Consider the following 22,788-nt stretch of genomic DNA (forward strand, 5'->3'; position numbering starts at 1 on the left):
GAATTCATTTTACTAAATAAAATACCAATTTCGTCTACATGGAGAATTTTCTCATTTGGTTTCCTAAAAAAAAGTGTTTAAATTTCACTCTTCTCTCTACTTTACAGTATAAAAGTCCCTTGTAATTATTATTTACATTTTTCCAATTTTATTATTTTATGAATAATTAATTAAAAACTATAAAAATAATACAATTTAAAAATATATAATTTTATAAAAGTGATATAATAATTTTTCTTACAAAATAATTGTTAATTAAGAAGAAATTAATTTTTAATTTTTAATTTTATTAAATAAATAATTTTTATTTATTAGTTATCTAATTTACAAATTCATTTAATTTTTTTTCTTGTTTATTCTTTTAGTTATTTTCTCCACACAATAGTAGAGTGGAGGAGAAGAGTGAGTAGGAACAAGAGTTTCCTTCGCAAGCGGATGGCCATACGGTGTCTACCTGAACCCTCATTCTTTTCATCCTAAAGTTTTCTTTCTTTCGCACTTCGCAATAAGACAAAACGCATCGCATTGAAATCCAAATCCCATAACCCCCGGTATCCATGGATTCCTTCCAGCAACATCACAGCTACATGAGACCACCGCAACCGCCACCTCCTCCGCCGCATGCGGCGGATCCCCACCATCACCCGCACCACTTTCACCAGATACCGCCGCCGCCACCCCAAGCTCCCTGGTTGTCCTCTCAATTCCAATACCACCCTTCGCAGACCCCTTCTCCTCCGCCACAGTGGCAGCAACCACCACCGCCGCCGCCCCCTCCTCCTCCGTCGAACGCATATTCGTACCATCCAAGCCGGTTCCCTCCTCCTCCGCCTCTCTCTCACGCACCTCCTCATCAGTTCACCCCTCACTCCCACATTTCTCAGCCTTATCCTCAGGTGAAATATCCTTCTTGCCCTTCGTGTTTTTGCCTCTTTGGTTTGCTAGGGTTTCTCCTGTTATAGGTTCACTATTTGCCTGAAATTTTTGTAGGATTGGGGCAATCCAAACTTGCCACCTAATCAGGGATATCCAGGTTAGTTGTTGCTTTCTTTTAATGTTACGTTAGAAACGTTGTCTTCGTGTTCATGCCACAATTAAGGTTTTGTTGTTTATTATTGGTGTGCGGAATAGTTTGAGGTTATATTCACTTGAGAGGGAGACATTTGTACAGAAAAAGAAGAAAATAAGGAGTGGGAAAAACGAATCTTGCATTGTTTTTGTTGCTTATGTTTGATAGTTGATTTAATACCAAGGTATTTGGGTCAAATACAATGTTTTTTTTTTTTTATTCATTTGTTTTTGTATGTATTCACGAGATTATTGAGTCCTGACTTGACACCGAATATTGGCTAAGATAGATACTTGCATGTGTCTGAGGAATTACTGCAGTTTTAAACTGTAGTGTGCAACTTGTTTAAATGATTATTACTCTGTTAATGTGCGTTGCTTTTGTTGGAAAAATTAACAGCGTAATTTTACTGATTTTGTGTGCATCTGTGTGATTTTTAAGTTCTATATGACATCTCGGAAAATACTTGCATGTTTCTGAGGAATTACTGCACTTTTAAACTGTAGTTTGCAACTTGTTAAATGGTTATTAGTCTGTTAATATGCGTTGCTTTCATTGGAAAAAATAACAGCGTAATTTTATTGACTTTGTCTCTGATTTTTAAGTTCTATATGACATCTCGGAAACCCCAATCCCCGAGCTTCTGTATGTCCATTCTTAATGCAGTGGATATTGTGGTATTTTGACATAATGTTGTATTGGTAGCTCATAACAATGAAGAAGATTGGGCTGCGAAGGCAAGAGCTTGGGCAGCTAAGGCTGCCACAGAAAGTCAGCATCCACAAACACATTTTTCACCTGCTGGAACATTGCACGAACAAAATCACTATCATGATCAGTACCAGCAATCGGTTGACTCACATTATACTGATGTGCAAAACCAATCCCATTCAACATCAAGCTATCAACAATTTTCCTACTTAGATACTTCTGCACAGCGACTTTCAGGACATTCCCAGGATGCTGTACCTGTCAGTTTGGAGACATCTTATGCTCAAGATGGACATTCGTACAGTGCTAGAGATGGGACCAGCATTAGAGATTCAAATGTTTCATTTGAACAAGGGAGCATGCAAGCAAATCCATCAGTTCATCAGCAGGAGGTACCTTCTAGTTATAGTTCTGTTGCAGGTAATTGTTTATTTAGTTTATTGAAGTTGCAAGTGAAGCTTCTGTGGAATGGATCATAATCAATATTCTGGATTTTTCCTTTAATGTATGTATGTGATACAAACCTGTCAAAATTTGGTTAAAAAATATTGTTAGTTGGAATCACATGAATAATGATTTAATGACAGTGTTATCAGATATCAGTTAAAAGGAAAATATCGTGTACCTAAAAGTCCTTTAAAAAGATATATTGGAAGCCATAACGGGTTATTATAGAAGCATCACGGACCAAACAAAATACAATATATGCATATAGATAAACGAAAAATGCAGAAATATACTTGATATACAAAATAATGTAAAACAATTATATAATTAATGATAATAATGAAATATAATAGTAAGTCTAGAAGTTAGAATAAAATAAAATCAAAGCAAAACACCACCATGTTCAAATAAATTACTGTGGTGTTTGATTTATATATTAGTGAATAAGTATAAAATACAAAAGAAGGGAAAAATATCAGGAGGATGGGTTGTGCTGCTATTGTAGAAACAAAGAACAAACAGGAAAAAGAAAAACAAATGAGGATGAACCACCAAGGGTGGACGATGGTGGCAGAATGATGGGAAGAACCAAGGTGGGTTGTTGCCATGCAGAAGGAGGCAAACCTTAGTGGGTGGCACTGCTGAAAAGGACAAACCAAGTGCTATGGTGGGACGAACTAGGTGATGGTGGTGGTTGCACAACTCACAGGTGGTAGCGGTGGTGGCAACATGGCGAAATATAGTTGATTACAAAGAGTGTGGTGCAATGAAGTGAGGAGCAGGTAGGGTTTTTTATTTTTTGTTTGGGTTTGGGTCAGCTTGTGGGTTGTATGACCCAATTCTTTTTCAAAACAAAAATTCAACTGGGCTTTGATCTAGTTGTGTACAACCCAGAAAAGAAAAAAAAACTAGGGTTACATGCAGCTTGAATTGGGTCACTCTGACATGAAGGCAGTAAGAAGACATGCATCGCAGCAGCATCATAATTTCTGTTGTGGCCAATCTGCAGCACTATTCTATGATGCCTAAAGTGGATGTGATGACCCATCACAGAAAATCTGATTTTCCATGGCCATGCTGTTTTTGCTGGTGACAAACTGCCACTGCACTCCACCATGGATTACCATCTCCAATTTTTTGTAATGCCGATAAAGATTGCTTAGAGTTTCATTATTTCATTGGAGATTCACACTGATTTGCTAGAACTGTGCAAAGTTTTAGGAATATTTGTTGTGTTGTGTTTCCAACAATATTAATATGGAGGGGCTACAACTTCCTGTGTGGGATGAAAAACCAAGCTAGTGTTGGGTGGCTGTGGCCAGAATCTTGTGGCTGAAAGGCTTGTGAAGATGGCTTCTGAAGAATGCTCAAACGCTGTAATATGCAACCCAGATGACTAGACACTACAGCAATTCAAACGAGGGATTGTGTTGATGCTCTGGGAACGATGAGTCTATCGTGGTAAGATGGTCTAGTACGGGTGGTGAGGTTGATTGGAGGTGGCCTCTTCCCAGATCTGAGAGGGGCGATTGTCTAGGAGAGATGAGGGACAACTGGGAAAGGAGTTTCTGTTGCAAAGTTCTAGAATTAAAAGAGATAAACTTAAGAACCCCTATGTTTAAAACTATATTTTTTGTAATTGATCATGAATCGCTCATGTTCTGATTACCTGTTAACAATATAGGTCTTTTGACATGTTCATGCTGTCTTTTGAAACAAGATATGCTATCAGCTTATCCCAATTCTTGTTTAATGGACTACTAGTATGATTTTATAGATTATTTTGGATAGAAAAAGAAATATTAATTGATGGGGAGGGAAGAATATAAGGTATCTACCAGACACACGTTGTTAGAGAATGGAGGGTATATGAGAGAAGGCGAAAGAATGGATGACTTAACCGTTTACCAGTTAAGTAGGGGCGGGAAATGTGTATTGTATAAAAGGGGGATGTTTGAGTTTTTATAGGGTTGTTGAGAATTATTTCTTGAGAGTGACAGGACACATTGTCCAGAGGGAGGGGATTAGGCCCCTTGGTTACTGATTGTACATGTTTCTTTGTTGAATGTGAATACAGAAGAACATTCTTTTCATTGTGAATCTCTATTGTGAGTGTGTGAGACTGTTGCAAGTTAGGTTTCCATTCTAGAAACCTAACAATTGGTCTGACCTGCCGGATCCAATTGGGCGTGAAGATCAAAATGGAGGGGCACATGAACGTGGTTGAAGGGCGACTGGAACATATGGAGATCGCCATGGATGGTTTGAAGGCGGAATCGGCGGCGAATCGTCAAGACTCAGTGGCGATGCGCAAAGACATCCAAGAATTGATGAGGATCCTGGGAGCGCAAACCAAACATATAGAAGGGAACTCAAACGAGAGTCAGTGGTCTGTTAATCGCATTTGGGGGGACCGTCGAGACAACATTGACAGAGAGAAAGAAGGGGAATGCCCTGAGGGGCCACCCAGTTGGCGGAGAAGGGTGGAGTTACCCATGTTCTAAGGACAAGACCCATTGAACTGGACAAATAGGGCAGAGAAGTTTTTTGAGATTCAGAAGGTGACAGAGCCGGAGAAGGTCGAACTAGTGGAATCAGCATGGAGGGAAGCGCTGGGTATTGGTTTAAATTTTGGAAAATGAAGGCTAGAAACCAATCTTGGGAAGGGTTGAAGGAAGCCATGATTATCAGATTCGGAGGCCAAAACAGGGGAGGAATCTTTGAGAGGTTGGCAGTGATCAAACAACTTGGGTCTATGGAAGAGTATGTGCACGAATTTGAGGTGTTAGTGGGACAGACGAAGTCGATATCTGACGAACAATTGCTGGGCTACTTCTTGGCTGGGTTACAAGAAGAACTGCGATGCCAGATAAGGCCGCACAACCCATGAGAGCTGATGGAGGCGATGAGAGTAGCGCGCGATGTGGAGGATGCGCAAAGAGACACGAAGGGAAATAGTGGGACTGTGTCTAAGAACACGAATTCTTGGTTTGGTGAAAAAGGAGGGAACGACAGGGGGAGGTATGACGAGAGGAGGAAACACCGTTGGCAGCGACAACCGAGGCAGAAGCGTTCAAAATTTTCCCTACCCAGAGTTTTTGAAGCATAGGGAGGAAGGGCGTTGCTTTAGATGTGGGGGGCCTTTCGGAGCAGGACACCACTGTCTTGAGAGGAGTCTGAGAGTAGTGTTACTGGCGGAGGATGAAGAGGAGAATGCGAAAGTAGAGGGGGTTGAGGATGATCATAGTCAGATGGAATTATCAGCCTTTTCGGTGGGAGGCTTGACTCAACCGAAAACGATGAAGCTGCAGGGGACAGTAGGAGAGAAGACAATGTTGATACTCATTGACAGTGGCGTTAGCCACAATTTCGTGGGGCGTGAGTTGGTGGAGGAATTGGGGTTGACGGTGGAAGACACTCCTCCATATCAAGTAAGCCTGGGTGATGGTCAAAAAAAGAGAACGAGAGGATGCTGTCCTATAGTGGTGGTCAATCTGGGAGGGGCTGAGATAGAAGAGAGATTTCACTTATTTGAGTTGGGAGGAGTTGACATGATATTGGGGGTGGAATGGCTGGCTAAGTTGGGAGAAGTTACCTTAAATTGGGGGGAATTAACCATGGCATATATAAGCAAGGAGGGAAGGAAGTTGTTATTAAGGGAGACCCCACTTTATCGAAGAAAATAGTAGAACCAGGGGCATTGTTGAAGATGAAGGAAAGGGAAGTGTGGGCCTTGGTGTGGAGTTTAGGACAGCTGGAACAAAGACAAAATGAATATGAAAGTTAGGGGTTAACTGGGAGGCAAAAGGAGGAATTAGAGCGGATCTTAGAGAGGCATTCAAAAGTTTTTTGTGAACCCAGGGGGTTGCCTCTGACAGGGATAAGGTGCATCAAATACTGTTGAAGGAAGGATCCGATCCAGTGAATGTCCGACCCTATAGATATCCCCACCTTATGAAGGGGAAAATTGAGAGGCAAGTGGCTGAAATGCTATAAGCGGGGGTAATCAAACCTAGCACTAGTCGAGCCCGATTATACTGGTGAAGAAAAAGGATGGGAGCTGGAGGTTCTGTGTAGATTATCGAGCTCTAAATAGGGCTACAATCCCAGATAAATTCCCTATCCCAGTCATAGAGGAATTATCGGATGAGTTGGAGGGAGCGAAGTACTTCTCCAAAGTGGATTTGAAGGTAGGGTACCATCAAATCAGGATGGGGGAGGAAGATATACATAAGACAACATTCCGAACTCAACAGGGCCATTATGAGTTCTTGGTAATGCCTTTCGACCTCACCAATGTGCCAACCATATTTCAGAGCGCCATGAACAGTTTGCTGCAGCCATTCTTGAGGAGATTTGCCTTGGTGTTTTTTGATGATATCCTCATCTACAACTTGAACTGGGCGAATCATGTGAAGCATGTGGGTCAGATTTTAGGGGTGCTGAGGCAGAACAATAGAGTCGCTAATAAGAAGAAATGTGAGTTTTGGAAAAGGGAGATTGGATACCTAGGACATTTAATGTTTGAGAAAGGGGTAGAGATGAACCATGAGAAGGTCAAGGTAGTCAGGGAGTGGGAGGAGCCCAAAACCCTTAAGGCGCTAAAGGTTTTTTGGGTCTAACTGGATATTACTGAAGGTTTATAAAGGATTATGGGAAAATAGCAAAGCCCTTAGCTGAATTGTTGAAGAAGGGGCAGTTTGCTTGGTCGGATAAGGCTAGGGAGGCTATGGTTAGACTGAAAGGGGTCGTCACCACTGCGCTAGTGCTCACTTTACCTGATTTTGAACAACCCTTTCATGTAGAGTATGATGCTTCAGGGGGAGGAGTAGGGGCTGCCCTCACTTAAGGGAAAAAACCCATAGCTTACTTCAGCAGAGCGTTATCGGAGGGGTCTTTAAATAAGTCCATTTATGGAAAGGAACTTATGGCACTGGTCATGGCTATCCAGCATTGGAGGCCATATCTTTTGGGAAAGAAATTCTTTGTTCACACTAATCAAAGAAGCCTGAAATACCTGTTGGAGCAGAGGATAACTGCACAAAACCAGCAAAATTGGATAGCCAAATTATTGGGCTATGATTTTGAGATTCAATATAGGATGGGTGCTACCACTAGAGTTGTTGACGCTTTGTCTAGAAGGAAGAAAGATAGGGAAGAAGGGGAGAAAGAATTAAATGTTGTGGCACGTCCTTATTGGCAGGACTTTGAAGAGGTGTTGAGAGAGGTGGAAAATGATGAAATGTTAAAGAGAATAAGGGATGAAATTAAGAAGGACCCTGATTCTCATTTAGCCTACACTCCGGAACATGATCGGCTGCACTACAAAGGGAGGCTAGTGCTGTCAGCAAAGGCAGCTTGGATTCCTAAGCTCATTGGGGAATTTCATTTGACCAGCACGGGGGGTCATTCGGGGGTTTACCGGACGTATCAAAGGGTGGCCCAATCACTATTGGATGGGGATGAAGAGAGTTGTTACTGAATATGTGGCGGGATGTCTGGTATGCCAACAACACAAGTATTTGGCCTCCTCTCCTCAAGGATTATTACAGCCCTTACCTATACTACACGCGGTTTGGGAAGAGGTGAGTATGAACTTTATAGTAAAACTGCCCAAATCGAATGGTTATGATGCAATGTTAGTAGTGGTGGACCACCTTAGCAAATACGTGCACTTTATACCATTGAGACATCCCTATTCTGCGCGCACCATTGCAAAATTATTTGTCAAGGAGGTAATAAGGTTACATGGGGTGCCAGTATCCATTGTGAGCGACCGAGACCCCTTATTCTTAAGCGTGTTTTGGAAGGAGATCTTTAGGATGCAGGGAACACAGTTAAACATGAAGTGTTGAATAGAATATTGGATGGCTACTTGAGATGTTTCTGCTCGGAGCAGCCTAAGAGTCGGAGTTCAGTATTTCCTTGGGTTGAGTATTGGTACAATACCAGCTATTAGAGTGTGGCATGTACTCCTTTTGAAACTGTTTATGGTAGAGCTCCTCCTTCCCTCAAGGTACATACCGAGGCAACACCAGTAGAAGCTATAGCCCAGGAGCTACAAACGCGGGACGAAGCTCTGAAACAACTAAGGTTTCATCTGACTTGGGCTCAAGATATGACGGGGAAGTATGCGAATGGGAAAAGGAGACCAGGAGATATAACAGTTGATGACTGGGTTTACTTAAAGATACGATCGCACTGTCAAACTTCCATGCCCTCCCGGCTGCATCCTAAATTGGCAGCTAGGTATTTTGGACCCTTCAAGGTGGTCCAGCAAGTGGGGAAGGTTGCTTTCAAACTCCTATTACCGGACACAGCCCGGATCCATCCGGTCTTCCTTGTATCCCAATTGAGAAAAGCAGTAGGAGCAAGGAATGTTGAAAATGAATTACCACCAGATCTCCAGGCAGATGGTCCAACGTTTTTGCCTCTTCGGATACTGGATAGAAGGCAGACGCAGATGGGGGAGGATACAATGCAGCAGATTTTAGTTGAATAGCAGGAGGGAGGAAGAGATGGAGCGACATGGGAAGATGCTGTCACCATGAAAGACCAATATCTAGATTTCAATCTCGAGGACAAGGTTGGACATCCAGCGGCAGATAATGTTAGAGAATGGAGGATACATGAGAGAAGGCGAAAGAATGGATGACTTAACTGTTTAGTTGTTAAGTAGGGGCGGAAATGTGTATTGTATAAAAGGGGGATGTTTGAGTTTGTATAGGGTTGTTGAGAATTATTTCTTGAGAGTGACAGGACACATTGTCTGAGGGAGGGGATTAGGCCCCTTGGTTACTGATTGTACATGTTTCTTTGTTGAATGTGAATACAGAAGAACATTCTTTTCATTGTGAATCTCTATTGTGTGAGTATGTGAGACTGTTGCGAGTTAGGTTTCCATTCTAGAAACCTAACACACGTACACAAAGCTGAAAGAAAACCATGAAAACTAGAATCTCCTTTGAGAAACCACCAAAGTAACTTCACCCAAGGATTGCACACCAGTTAATCCCCATTGTCAACAAATAACTCAACAAAACGGGAAACCCAATACTAAAACTCAACAATGTTCACATTGGCCATAAGGTTTCAAATTTACAGTATCTGGATGAGAAGGGTTTCCTTTTCAGAATCAGTACTTGTCTTTTCTGGGATTATGTGGCAGCTAATCTTCAAGGTTGTCCTCTCTGGACAAGTATTGGGAAGGAAAACTGATAAACAGGATGACATTAATTTTTTCACGTGTTACGAGCTACTAGGACTCGCTGTAATTCAAAAGAATAGATGTTTCAATGAAAGTTGTGCTCTTGTTAGAAATATAGGGAACATATATGAATCTGCTTAATTTTTATCATGTGAAGCAAATTATATTTTTCCCCTTTTCATGAGAAGCCATTTGAGCTGAGAACTGGGTGGCTGAAATTAGGATTGATTACATTTTGGTTGCCACCATCCAAGTTCTTAGCAATAACAAGGCTTATTTATATTTATATATTAAATCAAAAGTCTTGATGAAGTAACCATTAGTGAGAATTGAACATCATTATATAGCTAATTGTTAAGTCAATTTATTTATAAGTGTTGCCCCCATAATTGTTTTATGTTAGCCATCTGTTCATATTCTGAGCATTGTTTATTGTAATAGGATTAATTAATGAGTTGTTGGACCTTATGCCTTTTTTGGCACCTCGCTGCCTTACCTATAACAGTTATTACATCTTCACAAATTTGTTCAGTACAAGGAATGATTAACCCATTTCTTATCCGTTATGCTGGTTTATTTGTGGCCCATGTTATTAGTAGATACAATAATTATTTTTCCTATCTAAAGATGAGTTGGAGAATAAGTACTAGTTGGAACTTTGAAATATCAGACAGTGTGAAAGTGCTTTTTAAAGTTGACACATTTTTTGTATCTTGCCTTTTTATATTTCAGTGGTAATTTGAATATTGACTTGTTGGACCTGGCAGGTAAAGAGGCTGCTGATCAGATTCAACAATCATACTCAGTCTTCCCTTTGTCAAGTTCATCATCTCAAGAACGTCATGTGCAACCATCAATGCATGCACCGCCTTTTGCGTCTGGCAGCCACTCAGTGGACTCGACTATCAGTCTTGCTGATCAACCATTAGATTTTGCACCAAGGTTTAATCGTGATAATGACTTGCAGATGCAATCAACTTATAGCCATCATGATTCAAGTACTTCAATGAATAACTGGGCCGCTCAAGTTGCCCCTGGTGTTGGTTATCCACCAATTCTTGCCTCTGGGCCACAGGTTTTAATTTTGAAACCTTTTGTTTTCCTGGCCAACTTATATATTTATTTTAATTCTTTGTCTCTTGGTTAATTTACCAGCTTGACCCTTCTATCTCCACTCCTGGTCATGTGGCACCACCATTTGGAAGGTTTGCTGGACCCAGCCTCCCTTCAACCATTCCACCAAGTGGTGCACCCTTTACCCTTAGCACTGGAACTGCAATTCATCCTCCTGCTTTCTCTGCTGATGCATATGGGGTATCTAGTGTTTCTGATCGTCCTAAGAAGGTAAGTATGTTGCAAAGGTTAATGCTTGTATATAGATATGTATGTATGTGTGTGTGTGTGTATATATTATATGTGTGTATGTCACAAAACCTCATTTTTTTTATTATTTCAGGCTTCAGTCCCAAACTGGCTTAGAGAAGAAATAAAGAAAACAGTCATTGCTGCTCCTGCAGAGAATCTGAAGGAGGAAGCTGCATTTGTAAATGATGGCATTGACAAGCCGTATACAAGAGGCGATGAGACAGATAGTAAAAGCATGGATTCATCTAGATCAGCGGAGGATGAAGAAGATGAAGAGGTTTCATTTTTTTAACTTTAAAGTTTGTCAAGAAAATAAAATTCCATTATCATTTTTAATTTAGGTGGGATTATTTCTTGTATAGGATCAAGTTGAGGTAGCTAGAACTGCAGCAATCAACCAAGAAATAAAAAGAGTCCTGACTGAAGTTCTTTTGAAGGTCAGTTTTATTTAAAGTGTAAATTTTTTGTCTTATTGAAGTCTGTGAACTGGATATATTAGAAAAAAATATATTGTAGTTCTAATTACAGTTTCTTCTTAGGTTACTGATGAATTGTTTGATGAAATCGCAACAAAAGTTCTTGCTGAAGATGATCTTACTGCTGAAGGTAAATAGTCGTCTGTTGCACTCTCATTTTCTCTTAAATTGTATCTATTAATCTAAATAAATAACTTTATTCTACTAATTTAGTATTAAATAATATAAGTTCTAACAATTTGTTTCCTGCAGTAGGTCACAAGGTTGTCACCTCAAACCACAAGGCACCTGCTTCTCCACCCTCAGTTACGGTTCCTAAGGCATCTGCAAAGGTTTTAGTTCCAGTCAAAGAGAGGGTAGAAAATGATGGTTCCAGTGAAAAATCTAATTCTAGTTCTCCTGGAGATGTTTTAGGTCTTGGAAATTATGGTTCTGATGCTGATGATGAAGACAATGAAATTGAGAGTTCCAGTGTGCCAACTCCTGCAAAAGATGCTGCTTACCATTCAGGGATTAAGCAACCTTTGGCAGATACACATGATGTATCTGTTAATGGCATTTCACAACTTCATGAGCATAGTAGATATGAAACTAATTTTGTGAATGCTCAGATCAAAACCATGTCTTTGCCATCCAATGATTCTGCTTCTAATCAATTGCATGATGACAAGGTTACTAGAGCATTCGATCTTTCACATTCTTCCAAATTAGTGCCTGAAGATCTTAGGGATAACGGGTTTGATGCCATTCAAAGAAGCCATGATAGATTTAATGGCTTTAGTTCTAAAGATACTTCAGGGATACCAAGATCTGAACTGCTTGGAAAGAGCATTGGTGGGGAAAAAGCAACAGATGATCATTCAGGTAGGGAAAGCAGAAGAAAATCTGAAAAAAATGAGCGGCCTGACAGGAATACTTCTGAGAAAGACTTTGTTAAGGAGGTAAACAGTAGTAAGACCAGGATAGATGAAAAAGGTCATGAGAATCATAGAAGGAAGGATGAAAGAAATCATAAAAGGGAGAAAGCAGATTATGGTAGTGAGTCAAAAGAAAGGGTGAAAGAACACCATTTCCGGCACTGGGAAAAGGCAAAGGAATCAGATTCAAGGAAAAGATCCTCTCATGTTGATGTCAAGGATGATAAAAGGGAAGTTGAAAAATCCCATAGAGGTAGTACCACTGATGATACAAGCCGGAAAAGGGAGCATACAAAGGATAAGGGGGAACATAAATCAAGGCAAAAAGATGCAAGTAATCCTGACAGGCATAGGAGAAGACGTTCATCTTCAGTAAGTAGTAGAGGTAGAACCAACAAGGATCGTGTTGATCATGCTGGTAATTCAAGTGAAGGATCAGATGTCTCAAAAAGGTCTATAGCATATTCTGAAACCTCAATTGTCTGGTTGTTATATATAGTGTCTCATAATGTTTGTAATGCAGGAAGATGCATTCAAGAAAGCGTGACTTGTCACCGTCTCCTGTCAGATCTAAAAGAAGGTATCATTTATTAAGAGATCCTTACACTGTTCAGGTTTGCAATATTGAAATATGTGTTCGAGAGCATCTTGGACTGTGCTTATAGGCTATATCAGTATTTGTGTGTGTAATATATTTACCATTATAGTAATTACGATTAATGTTTTATGCTGGACGTTTATAGTGTCAATTGATTCGTTTTCCTTCTCTTGTTATTAATAGAATGTTTGTGATTCATGAGTAGGTTATCTTATATGTGCTTAAGTGAATCTTAGATGTTGACACTATCGGCTTCTCTATACTTTATTTTAGGGTTAATAATGTTTTTAGTCCCTCAACTATTAAGCAATTTTGTTTTTCATTCTCTTTCAAACTTTGGTACACTTTGATCCTTCTCCTTAAGAAAACTATAATATTTCGTTCCCGAAAACTAACGTCGTTAAAAATGGGCTGAGGTGGCTAACGTTTGGTCATGTGTGATGACATCTTTCCGTTTTAATATTTGTCACGTTGGATTTTTTTCAATGGTCAGCGTCTCCTTCGATCTGCAGTCACCAGAGCTTGCTTTTCTTCTTCCTTAGGCAAAACAACATGGGTCATCCCCTCTTCTTTCTCCGTGAGAACAACAGCACCCACCGAGCCAGCACCCTCCTCTGGTTGTCCAAAGGCGTCATCGGCGACGCCGCTCATCAACAGACTCATCGCCGACGACCGTGAAAGCCCTCCTTTACGTCTTGTCCTCGTGCGCGAGAGAGAAACACCCTCACTCAACGGAAGAACCCATTGTTCTTTTTCTTCACGGCGAGAGACTCAATGTTGGCAAGCGTGGCGAGGCACGATGAGGGCGTCCTGCAACGGTGGCGTTGTGAGGAAGGCCGACGTGGCAGCGGAGTGAATCTTCCGTTTTGGCGTTTTAGGGTTCTGCAATTTACTGCTTTCGGTAGCTACAATGATTTGGCGCAAGGCGCATAAGTATGATTGTGATTGTATTTCTACAATCAACCAGAAAAAAACCTGATTGATGACAAATATATTTGGATCTAGATTTCTTATTTCTGATAGTTCAATTAAGGGTTCAATCTAATGTTTTCAATTTTTTAATGGGTTGAAGGATATATGCATTCAAAATGATCTCTCTGTTGATTGTAAGATGCTGAAAATTTACTCAGTGTCAGAGAGGAGGTGGTTCATGGTGCGGGTGCCTCAGTGGTAGTGGGTGCCCAAGCGTTGGAGTACAGGGAAATGACATTGTTGGAGGAGTTGTGGGGAGTGTAATAAGATTTGTGTGGGGTGGAGGGTTGGAACGTGGAGAGGGTGAAGAGGAGAAGGAGGCATATGGCGAGTGTGGATTGAGCTTTGGAGAGAAGGGTGTTAATGATGGTTCTCTTGAAAGAAGAAGAATAGAGAAGGTTGGTTTTGGTTTTGTTTTTGGTTTTGGTTTTGGCAGCAATGGTGTCTTCTGGGAAGAAACTAGGAGGAAACCCATGACTGTCTGTCTCTCTGGGTGTGGCCGATGATGTCGGTGTTGGTGTTTGTGTAGGGTTTTGGTTTTCATCCCATTTCGCTTTCAACTAATTATTCTCTGATTGTGATTATTCTCTGATTGTGTGAGGCTTTCTACTTCGTACTCTGACTTAGTAGTACATTTGTAAGAGGAGGGGTTGGCACTGGAGGAAGCGGGAGAGGGAGGGAGAGAAACAGGAGAAGATTCACCAATGTCAAAAAAAGCAAAAATGACGTGGCACACCGTTAGACAGGTCAGCCTAATTTTAACGGAGTTAGTTTTGGGGGACGAAATATTATAGTTTTTTTAAGGAGAAGGATTAAAGTGTATCGAAGTTTGAAAAAGGGACGAAAAGCAAAATCACTTAATAGTTGAGGGACTAAAAACATATTTAACCATTTATTTTAATGATTTCAGCTCTAGGTGAATCTTCTCATGACTTAGGTGTGAGGACTTAATTGCTTAACTCAATCTTCACCGAAGCTGTCTTGCTGTGTAAAGGCCAGAAAATGATAAATTTATTTCAGCATTATTTTTGGACTTTAGCTTTTCTAATATGATGTGTTCTATTAACTTTTTTTCGGTGAAAAGAAAGTTTTACTTGTGTAATTTTGTTCCAATTTTTTTTTATCAATATGATGATTGTTTTCTAATTGTGTTTGTGTAGGTATTTTTTGATACATATTTTATGTATAATTCGATTATTTATGCTGGCCGTTATTTATAAGATTGTGTTGCATCTTAGTGCAACTTACTATTACCATAAGTTTCAAATTTGAAAATATAACTGTTGACTTATTTTATACCTTGTTTCTTCGAGAAAAATTATTGAGCCTATGGTTTTGGCAGTTTGAAGATTCTGAAGCTGATACCAGGCCACTGCTCCAATCTTTTCTTTATATGAAATGTTTTTCATGTTCACGATTTGTAGTAATTAACACATTTTCGTGCACTTTCTTATCTACTATGTGTATTATACCTTTCAATTTATCTTTGCAATATATTATAAGACATACAAGAGCAAGATACTTTTGATGTGCACAAATTTTGGCACTTGTTTTCCATAATTGTTAGGATATCTCTACCCTGAAGCTAGAATATAAGAATATAAGACTTTTGACTGTGATCGTATTCATAAGAAACAGAAAAAAATTATTTTAATAGACCTCTTCGAATGGAGTGTTGACACTGTACCAGGTTGAGTTGTATTTATAGACTTTGTATACTTTAAACTCACCAAGGCAGTACGGTGGTTTCATTTTTAGACAACTTTCGCGGTCTCCTCATAGCAAGCGTTCTCAGCGCAGGCATTCTCCCTATTCTTCTCTTGATTCTTCCAGGTTTGTTGCCATTAAGTTTTTCTGAGATTAAGATTTATGTTTTTCAGACAAACTTCCATCATATAAGATTAAGCTGCACAGGTGAATTTGTCAGGCTTCATATTTATTGGTTACTTGGTGCCTTGTTTATTTACTGGTTTCTTTTTATGTAGGGGAAGGAGGTCAAGAACCAGATCACCCGTTCGGCGGCAGAGATGAACGAAGGAAACAGAGAGGATTGAGTTTGCATCGTCCGAGGTTCATTCACCAAAACATCAATTAGGAGGGGTAGGGCGAAGCTTGTGATATCTGGTCTTTGGACTGCAAAGGGAATTTTGATTCAAAAGTAATAGGTAGTGATGACCTTTTTCCCATTTTTGTACGTTCAATATATACTGTTGTTTTCTTCCTGGTTTTGCTACTTGGTTAGTGTAAAACCAGGTAGAGCTGGATCTGTGGTGTAATGGGCTTTTATGTGTATAAAAAGGCACGAAAGAATATGATAGATTTACTTTTCGTTAGAACTCCGATATGTCTTTGATCCCATCAATATCAATATTTTCTGGATGCGTTATCTGAATGATTCAGATAAATCTCAATAAATTAGTCTACTGCCCAATTTTCTTGTGTTTATTCCCTGAGCCTTACCCATGTGACGCTAATATTTATTAGGCCGGGTTATTTTACTGTGCTAAACAAGTAGAATGTGAACGTGTTTGGTTTAATGACATTACTTAAGCTAAAATGAATGGCCATACACGCTTATATATATATATATATATATATATATATATATATATATATATATATATATATATATATGAAGATTTTGTATAATTTTATGAATTTTCGTGAGCAGGTAATATTGTACTTTATAATATTACTAGTAGATCTTTTGTTCTTGGATTTTAATATATCTTTTATTTTTAAATAGATGAGTTTTAAGGTGAATCTAACAAGCCTTATATTCCTGTTTGTAGCACTGAAAATCAAAATCTATCTCTCTTCTAGTTAATTTTAAAAACTGAGTTTTCATTATGATTTTACATTGTTATCACGAAGCATTGGGACCATCTTATTCATAATTCGAGGACAATTAAAAGTCTCCAAAACATTGTGTAACAAATTTTCGAAGGAATGTAAAATTTATAAGAAAATATGACATAGTAAACGTAAAAGGGTACATGATATGAAAAACAATACAAGCAAAAATATAAACGACTATAAAAGAATAAATCATTTGAAAGGAAAAAAAAAATTCAAAGACAATGAGGAAATTGAAAGAATTTGAGAAGAAAAAGTAACGAGAAAATAGCAAATGAAAATAATCTTTCAAGAAATGTAAAATAATTTATGCTTTGACAGGAAAAAGTTAGACTAACAAGTTCATTTGGAGCAAGTCTGAACAATCTTAAAGTGGTAATATGTTAAGGTGGTATTTTTATATTTTCTAGGTCCTATTCTATAGTTCGTAGATAGCCAATCACGGTTGTCACTTATCCCTTACTTTCGGTTACGAAAGCACTAAGATGTGACTAAACAACTATTCATTGTTAAGAGTAATTAGGTTGGTAATTAATATGTACATTTTTGTGTTGGTTTAACCAACTCAATGGCCATGTTTTTGTCTCCTTTACGTATTCATTTGGTAACGTCCACATGCCATTCATGAATTCATAGTGCAGAAACACAGGAAACGACGTCCTACGTCATTAACTTCGATTTTATTCACGATACCTTTTATAGTTTAGTATATGTAACGCTTTTGACTCTTGACTAGCTACAAGTTTTTCATCTCTAGCTTTGTATATTGAATTCAATTTTTGCAACTCTTAACGTGCTTGTGACGTCAAACTTCACACATTCTTAGTCGGGGTCTGGTGGGTTTGTTAGAGTTGCATTTCTTTCTTTCAGGTAAAGTATCACTCACTCTCTCAATCTCTCTCTCTCTCTCTTAAGAACCCATGAAGAAGATTTCACAAAACAAGGACAGAATTTTGTCATTACTACAAGCCATGAAGGTCCTTAATTTTTCCGTTCCTTGAATTGCATTCTTTCAAAAACATTGTTTCAAAACATGTAAATTAATCTTGTATTTGATTTGCAGGGATCTCAGGTGGAGCTATGGTCAGTTTGGTTATCTGGGTTTGTCTTCATTGCTCTCTCTCTCTATGCCACTCAGAGATTACCTTCATTGAAGGATCATAGCAGAGCTTCCAAAGATGTTATATTGGATTCCACAAGTATTACAATATTCACAGCTCCAAAACCCTTTAAGGGCTCTACTGGGACCAAACAGACACTTGCTCTTAGGTCATGGCTGGCTCTGTCTCCATTCGTTACTGTTGTCTTGTACAGCCAAGATCCTTCCGTCGCCTCTTTTGCTGATGCTTTTGATTCCCGGGTTTTAGTTGACACTAGCATCGATTTTACGTAAGTAAACAAATTGGCCTCGTCTGCCAGAGGATAATATTCATGATTTGATATTAATTAGTTCTTCTGTTTGAGATTGATTCTGTTACACTGAAGGTATATTAGACACTTATAAAGACTAATTTACTTTTAATGTTTGTTTCTGTTTTTATCAGTGTAAAAGTTCTTGTCTCGACAACTTATTATATCTGAACTATTGCTTTATGACTATTAATTTTTATCCAGCTTCCTAGGTACTCCTTTTTTCCACTCTATGATTGCAAAATCACGCTCATACACATCAGATTTATCTGTTATCGTTGACCCTGAAACCATTATCCTTTCTGGATTCATCTCCACCCTAAACCATGTGTATCAACTTGATCATGATTGGCTTCTTGTTGCTTCAGTTCAAAATGTTTCTTCCTTCCCATTCCATTTGGATGAGTCTGGGAAACATTGGCAGACAAGTAATGGGAAACGGATGAAGATCCAGCAGGTATGAAAAATTGAAAAATCTGGGAAAAATTAGATACTTTTATGCTCAAGAAAACTAAATTGAACTGTCCTTTCTTGTTCAGCTGCAGAAAATACTTCAACAGAATGGGCGGGGGAAACGTTGTTATACAAGAATGCTGATGGTGTGGAACAGCAAGGATGTGCCTCTACATGATGGAGTTCTTCCTCCTTTCTTGTATGGTAAAGGTGTACATAACAATTGGGTGATTCATGAGGCAATGTCATCTGAGTTCAGATTTGTCTTTGATGCTAGTTTGACCATCACAAGTTTCTATTTGAATGAAGAGGAAGATTTTAGCCCCACAAAAGGAAATTCTAGTGCTTTAGATATTGAGAATAGAAATTGGGAGTACATTGGCAATTCCCATTTGGGGGCAAACTATGGATCATTCTTCTATAGTGAAGATAACTCTAACCTGGTCAAACTTTTGAAGTGCAATAAACAGTACATTATGGTTGACACCAAGAAAAATGCTGTTTATTCAATTGGGCACCAGGGTGCAATAAACCTGATGAAGGAAAACTATTTTCCATCTTGGTTAAAGGAAAATACAATGTATTGCATTGATCGTCAGAAACCCCAGACTGCATCATTTGATTGCTCTGTGAAGGCTCAGATGAAAATTCCAGCAACTCTGGAGCTTCCATTTTCCTTAGAACCACTCCTGTCTATCACTGCAGACAAAAGTAAAACAGTTATAGTTACCGTTGCTGGATATAGCTACAAGGATATGCTCATGAGTTGGGTTTGCAGATTACGAAAACTGTTTGTTAAAAATTTTGTTGTGTGTGCCCTTGATCAGGAAACTTATCAATTCTCCATTTTGCAGGTATGTGCTGTCCTGCTCTGCATAATAATATTTGTGCAAAATCAAGGCTTAATTAATTTCTAAATCTCTTTGAAATTTTGATATTTTTAAATTTGTCCCTATTAAAGTTTTTACTCTAATTACTCAGTTTTTATGTATTTTTCGATTAAAAACACGATGTTTACTTTGTCCCTGAGATGGGTATGGTGACTGTTGTATGACTTTTTTGTCTATATGTTAAAAAATGTGATCTAATGTTAAAAGACAAATGACTTTTAATGAAAACATTTAGATAACAAGAGATCATAATTGTCATCACCATGGAGGTAACAGTGATAGTTCCTTAATCGCGTAAGTCTCAACATGAAGACATCAAACACCATAAAATATTATTATCTAACTTTTTTTAATTAAAACAATAAAAATTACTTGTTTTATATCAATCATAATAATATTTGATATTTAACCATATTTAATTGAAATATATAAATACTTTGAATATTAAATATATAGAAAAAAATAATAGAAATTCAATTCAAAATACCCTTATTTAGGAGTGGCTTCAAACTTAACTATATTATTTATGATATTAGTGGGTCTTGACACCATTACATCAAAATGAACACCACGAACCTTATTATGAGTCGTTCCCTTAAATGCAGTGTTAATCCTTTCAGGCTTAAGATAAGTTAGATGTAGCACTGACCTTCGGATGTTTGAATAATTGAGAGCTCATTTACATAGCGATACTTTGTGTAATTAGTTGACATGATTAAAATCTTGAAAGCTAAAATAACATTACTTGTGATATGTGAAAAATGAGAAGTTCATTATTTCATCATAACTAAATGGTTTACTAGTTTTGGACCATCAAGTCGGCTATGTTCCAATATTTCTCTCAACACGTGAATAATTTAGCAAATTCATTAACAATATATAAAACAGCATTAGTGGAGATTTTAAAATTAGGAAAATCTTCTGCCTTTTAATAGTTTTTAATGTTAAAAATATATCACAAATCATAAAAAAATATATTACAAATTGTCCAAGTATTTCAGTATAACATATTTTCTTTTATCTGAATGCAGTTACTTGCTTTCTGTTGAGACAGGGAATTCCAGTTTTCACTGATCCAACAGCTCCAAGTAACATCAGTTTTGATGACTGCCACTTTGGCACCAAGTGCTTCCAAAGGGTGACAAAGGTGAAGTCAAGAATTGTTCTAAAGATTCTCAAGCTAGGTTACAATGTACTTCTCAGTGATGTTGATGTATACTGGTTCAAAAACCCACTTCCCTTACTTCACTCTTTTGGCCCTGCTGTTCTTGCTGCACAGTCTGATGAATACAAAAAACAAGGTGCTTGCATATTTTGCACTTGGAATTCATACTTTTCCAACATCCATTTCCATGATTTGAGTAAGAAAAGAGTATAAACCTATATGATCATTTATTTTGCACTGGTAATGATAGTTTTGGACTGACAAGTGAGTAAAAGAAAAGTAGAATAAACACGTCAAATACTAACGTAAAAGAGAAAAAGACATTCGAACATAATGTCTCAGAGATTGGATGCAGATGTCTCCAAGGTTTCAAATATTCTTTTGTTGTCATTTGTGCAGGACCAATAAACCTACCTAGACGCTTAAACTCCGGCTTCTATTACGCTCATTCCGACACTCAGACAATTGCTGCTATAGAGAAAGTGGTAAGACATGCAGAAACTTCTGGCTTATCAGAGCAGCCAAGCTTCTACGACACGTTATGCGGGGAAGGAGGATCCAACCGCGTTGGTGACAGCCAATGTGTGGAACCTGAAACAAACCTAACGGTACATTTCTTAGACAGAGACCTTTTCCCAAACGGGGCTTACCAAGAACTATGGTGGGAAAAAGACGTGAAAGCAGCATGTTTGAAGAAGGGGAGTTACATCATCCACAACAACTGGATCAGTGGGAGGCTCAAGAAACTCGAGCGACAAGTGTTGTCGGGTTTATGGGAGTATGATCCTGGCACAAGAATGTGTCTGTGGTGCTGGCATGGCACGGTAGCAAACGCTGAAGTTAATTTTGAGGAAAGGGTAGATTCCTTCTTATCAAGTCTATGAACTTGTTTTGTCCTCACTCAAATAAAAGCCATTGTTTTCCCTTTGTTTGCACATGCCCCAACCTCGGACTCATCGCGCTATAGAGAAAGCCGGCCATAGGAAACTGAGAAGCATCTATGATGACTTTCTTTAAATAATATCTCTGTGGCGCACGCTCTTCCGCTACCCAGCTCTAGTTTCTAAAAGAGATGGTGAAACATTCAGAGAGCATAATAATAAGTTTGAAGTGCAGGCTATGCTGAAGCGTGTGGTTCATTCGTTAGGCCGGGTGGAACATAGAGAGAAAGGTTCCAGAAGGAAGAACCATCAGAGTGAAAGGGTCCGATCGCCGGAATCGTACTCAAAGTCGAGAGATTTTGCTGTGAGGATAACTCACGCGGGTGGACATCAGGAACTGTATAGACATGCAGTTCCTGCGTCTAAGTTGATGACAAAGTATCCAGGGATGTGTGTTGCACGGCCAGAAGTGTTCAAAGTGCCTCATGAATCGGTGTTATGGAGAGAGGAGGTTCTGGTGCCTGGTCACAAGTACATCCTGATCTCTTTTAAAGACGTGGAGAAGTTGAAACGAAAAGTTTCAGAGGAAGAGACGAGCAAAGAGGGTGATGGGGTGGTGCTGGAAACAAAGACCAGGTCTCCAAAGGAGAGAGTGAAAGTGGCAAATGGTGTAGCAGGCCATGAGATGCTGGATACAATCATCAATGGTGGAAACAGTCACAGAGGGAATGGGAAAATGAAAGAGCCAAATGGAGTTGCAGGCCAAGGGTTGGAAAAAAGGACAAGTCTTTCTCCCAAAGGACAAGGGAGCAACAATATTGTGAAAGAGGGAATTGGGCTAGGCGTAGAGAAGGTGGAATCAAATGTGGATGGTTGTTTAGGTGAAGGAGGTGTAGAGGACAGTTTTTACTCTGCAAAGGACTTCTATGGCCGTAGGGAGAAGTCCATAACCCCAAGACCTTCAAGACGAAAAGGAATAAAAGGGAAGAAGCCTTTTGTGGCACCTCTTCCAAAGCCACGACCATATCGGAGCTTGGGATGGCAACCTAGCCTCCCAACTGTGAAGGAACTCTCGCCATGATTTTGTGCTGTAGAGCTCTTATTCTATGGCACTTGCGTGCCATTGAATCACTGGTTTTTCTTCAGGATCTATGGATAGCTGTTACACCATTTTAATAAAATCAATACATAATTCCCACCTTTGTTTTTTTAATTGTATTGTTTCCTTGTGCATAAGGAACTTTGGCATGTGTATTAGACAGAAGAAGAAAAAATATGAGCCCTTTGCATAAAATTATTGCTAGCATTGGCGGAACTTCTCACAAATCTAACATCACAAATGAAATTGAGTTATCTCGTTATATTGAATCC

General features: G+C 38.9%; 1 protein-coding gene across 1 annotated transcript; it reads left to right on the top strand.

Moving 5' to 3' along the window:
• Nucleotides 1-363: 363 nt before the first annotated feature.
• On the top strand, nucleotides 364-22,766 carry LOC106780762. The gene is given in 18 exon segments (XM_022777101.1): nucleotides 364-896; nucleotides 991-1,033; nucleotides 1,775-2,200; nucleotides 10,202-10,509; nucleotides 10,590-10,778; nucleotides 10,891-11,076; nucleotides 11,162-11,236; nucleotides 11,339-11,405; nucleotides 11,528-12,644; nucleotides 12,716-12,772; nucleotides 15,521-15,595; nucleotides 15,748-15,775; nucleotides 17,682-18,007; nucleotides 18,233-18,485; nucleotides 18,568-19,335; nucleotides 20,426-20,672; nucleotides 20,936-21,344; nucleotides 21,607-22,766. Coding segments are annotated over 18 exon segments (5,805 nt in total). The 5' UTR covers nucleotides 364-557; the 3' UTR covers nucleotides 22,499-22,766.
• The last annotated feature ends 22 nt before the right edge of the window (nucleotides 22,767-22,788 follow it).

Source organism: Vigna radiata, unplaced genomic scaffold (genome assembly GCF_000741045.1).
Source record: "Vigna radiata var. radiata cultivar VC1973A unplaced genomic scaffold, Vradiata_ver6 scaffold_208, whole genome shotgun sequence".
NCBI lineage: Eukaryota > Viridiplantae > Streptophyta > Magnoliopsida > Fabales > Fabaceae > Vigna > Vigna radiata.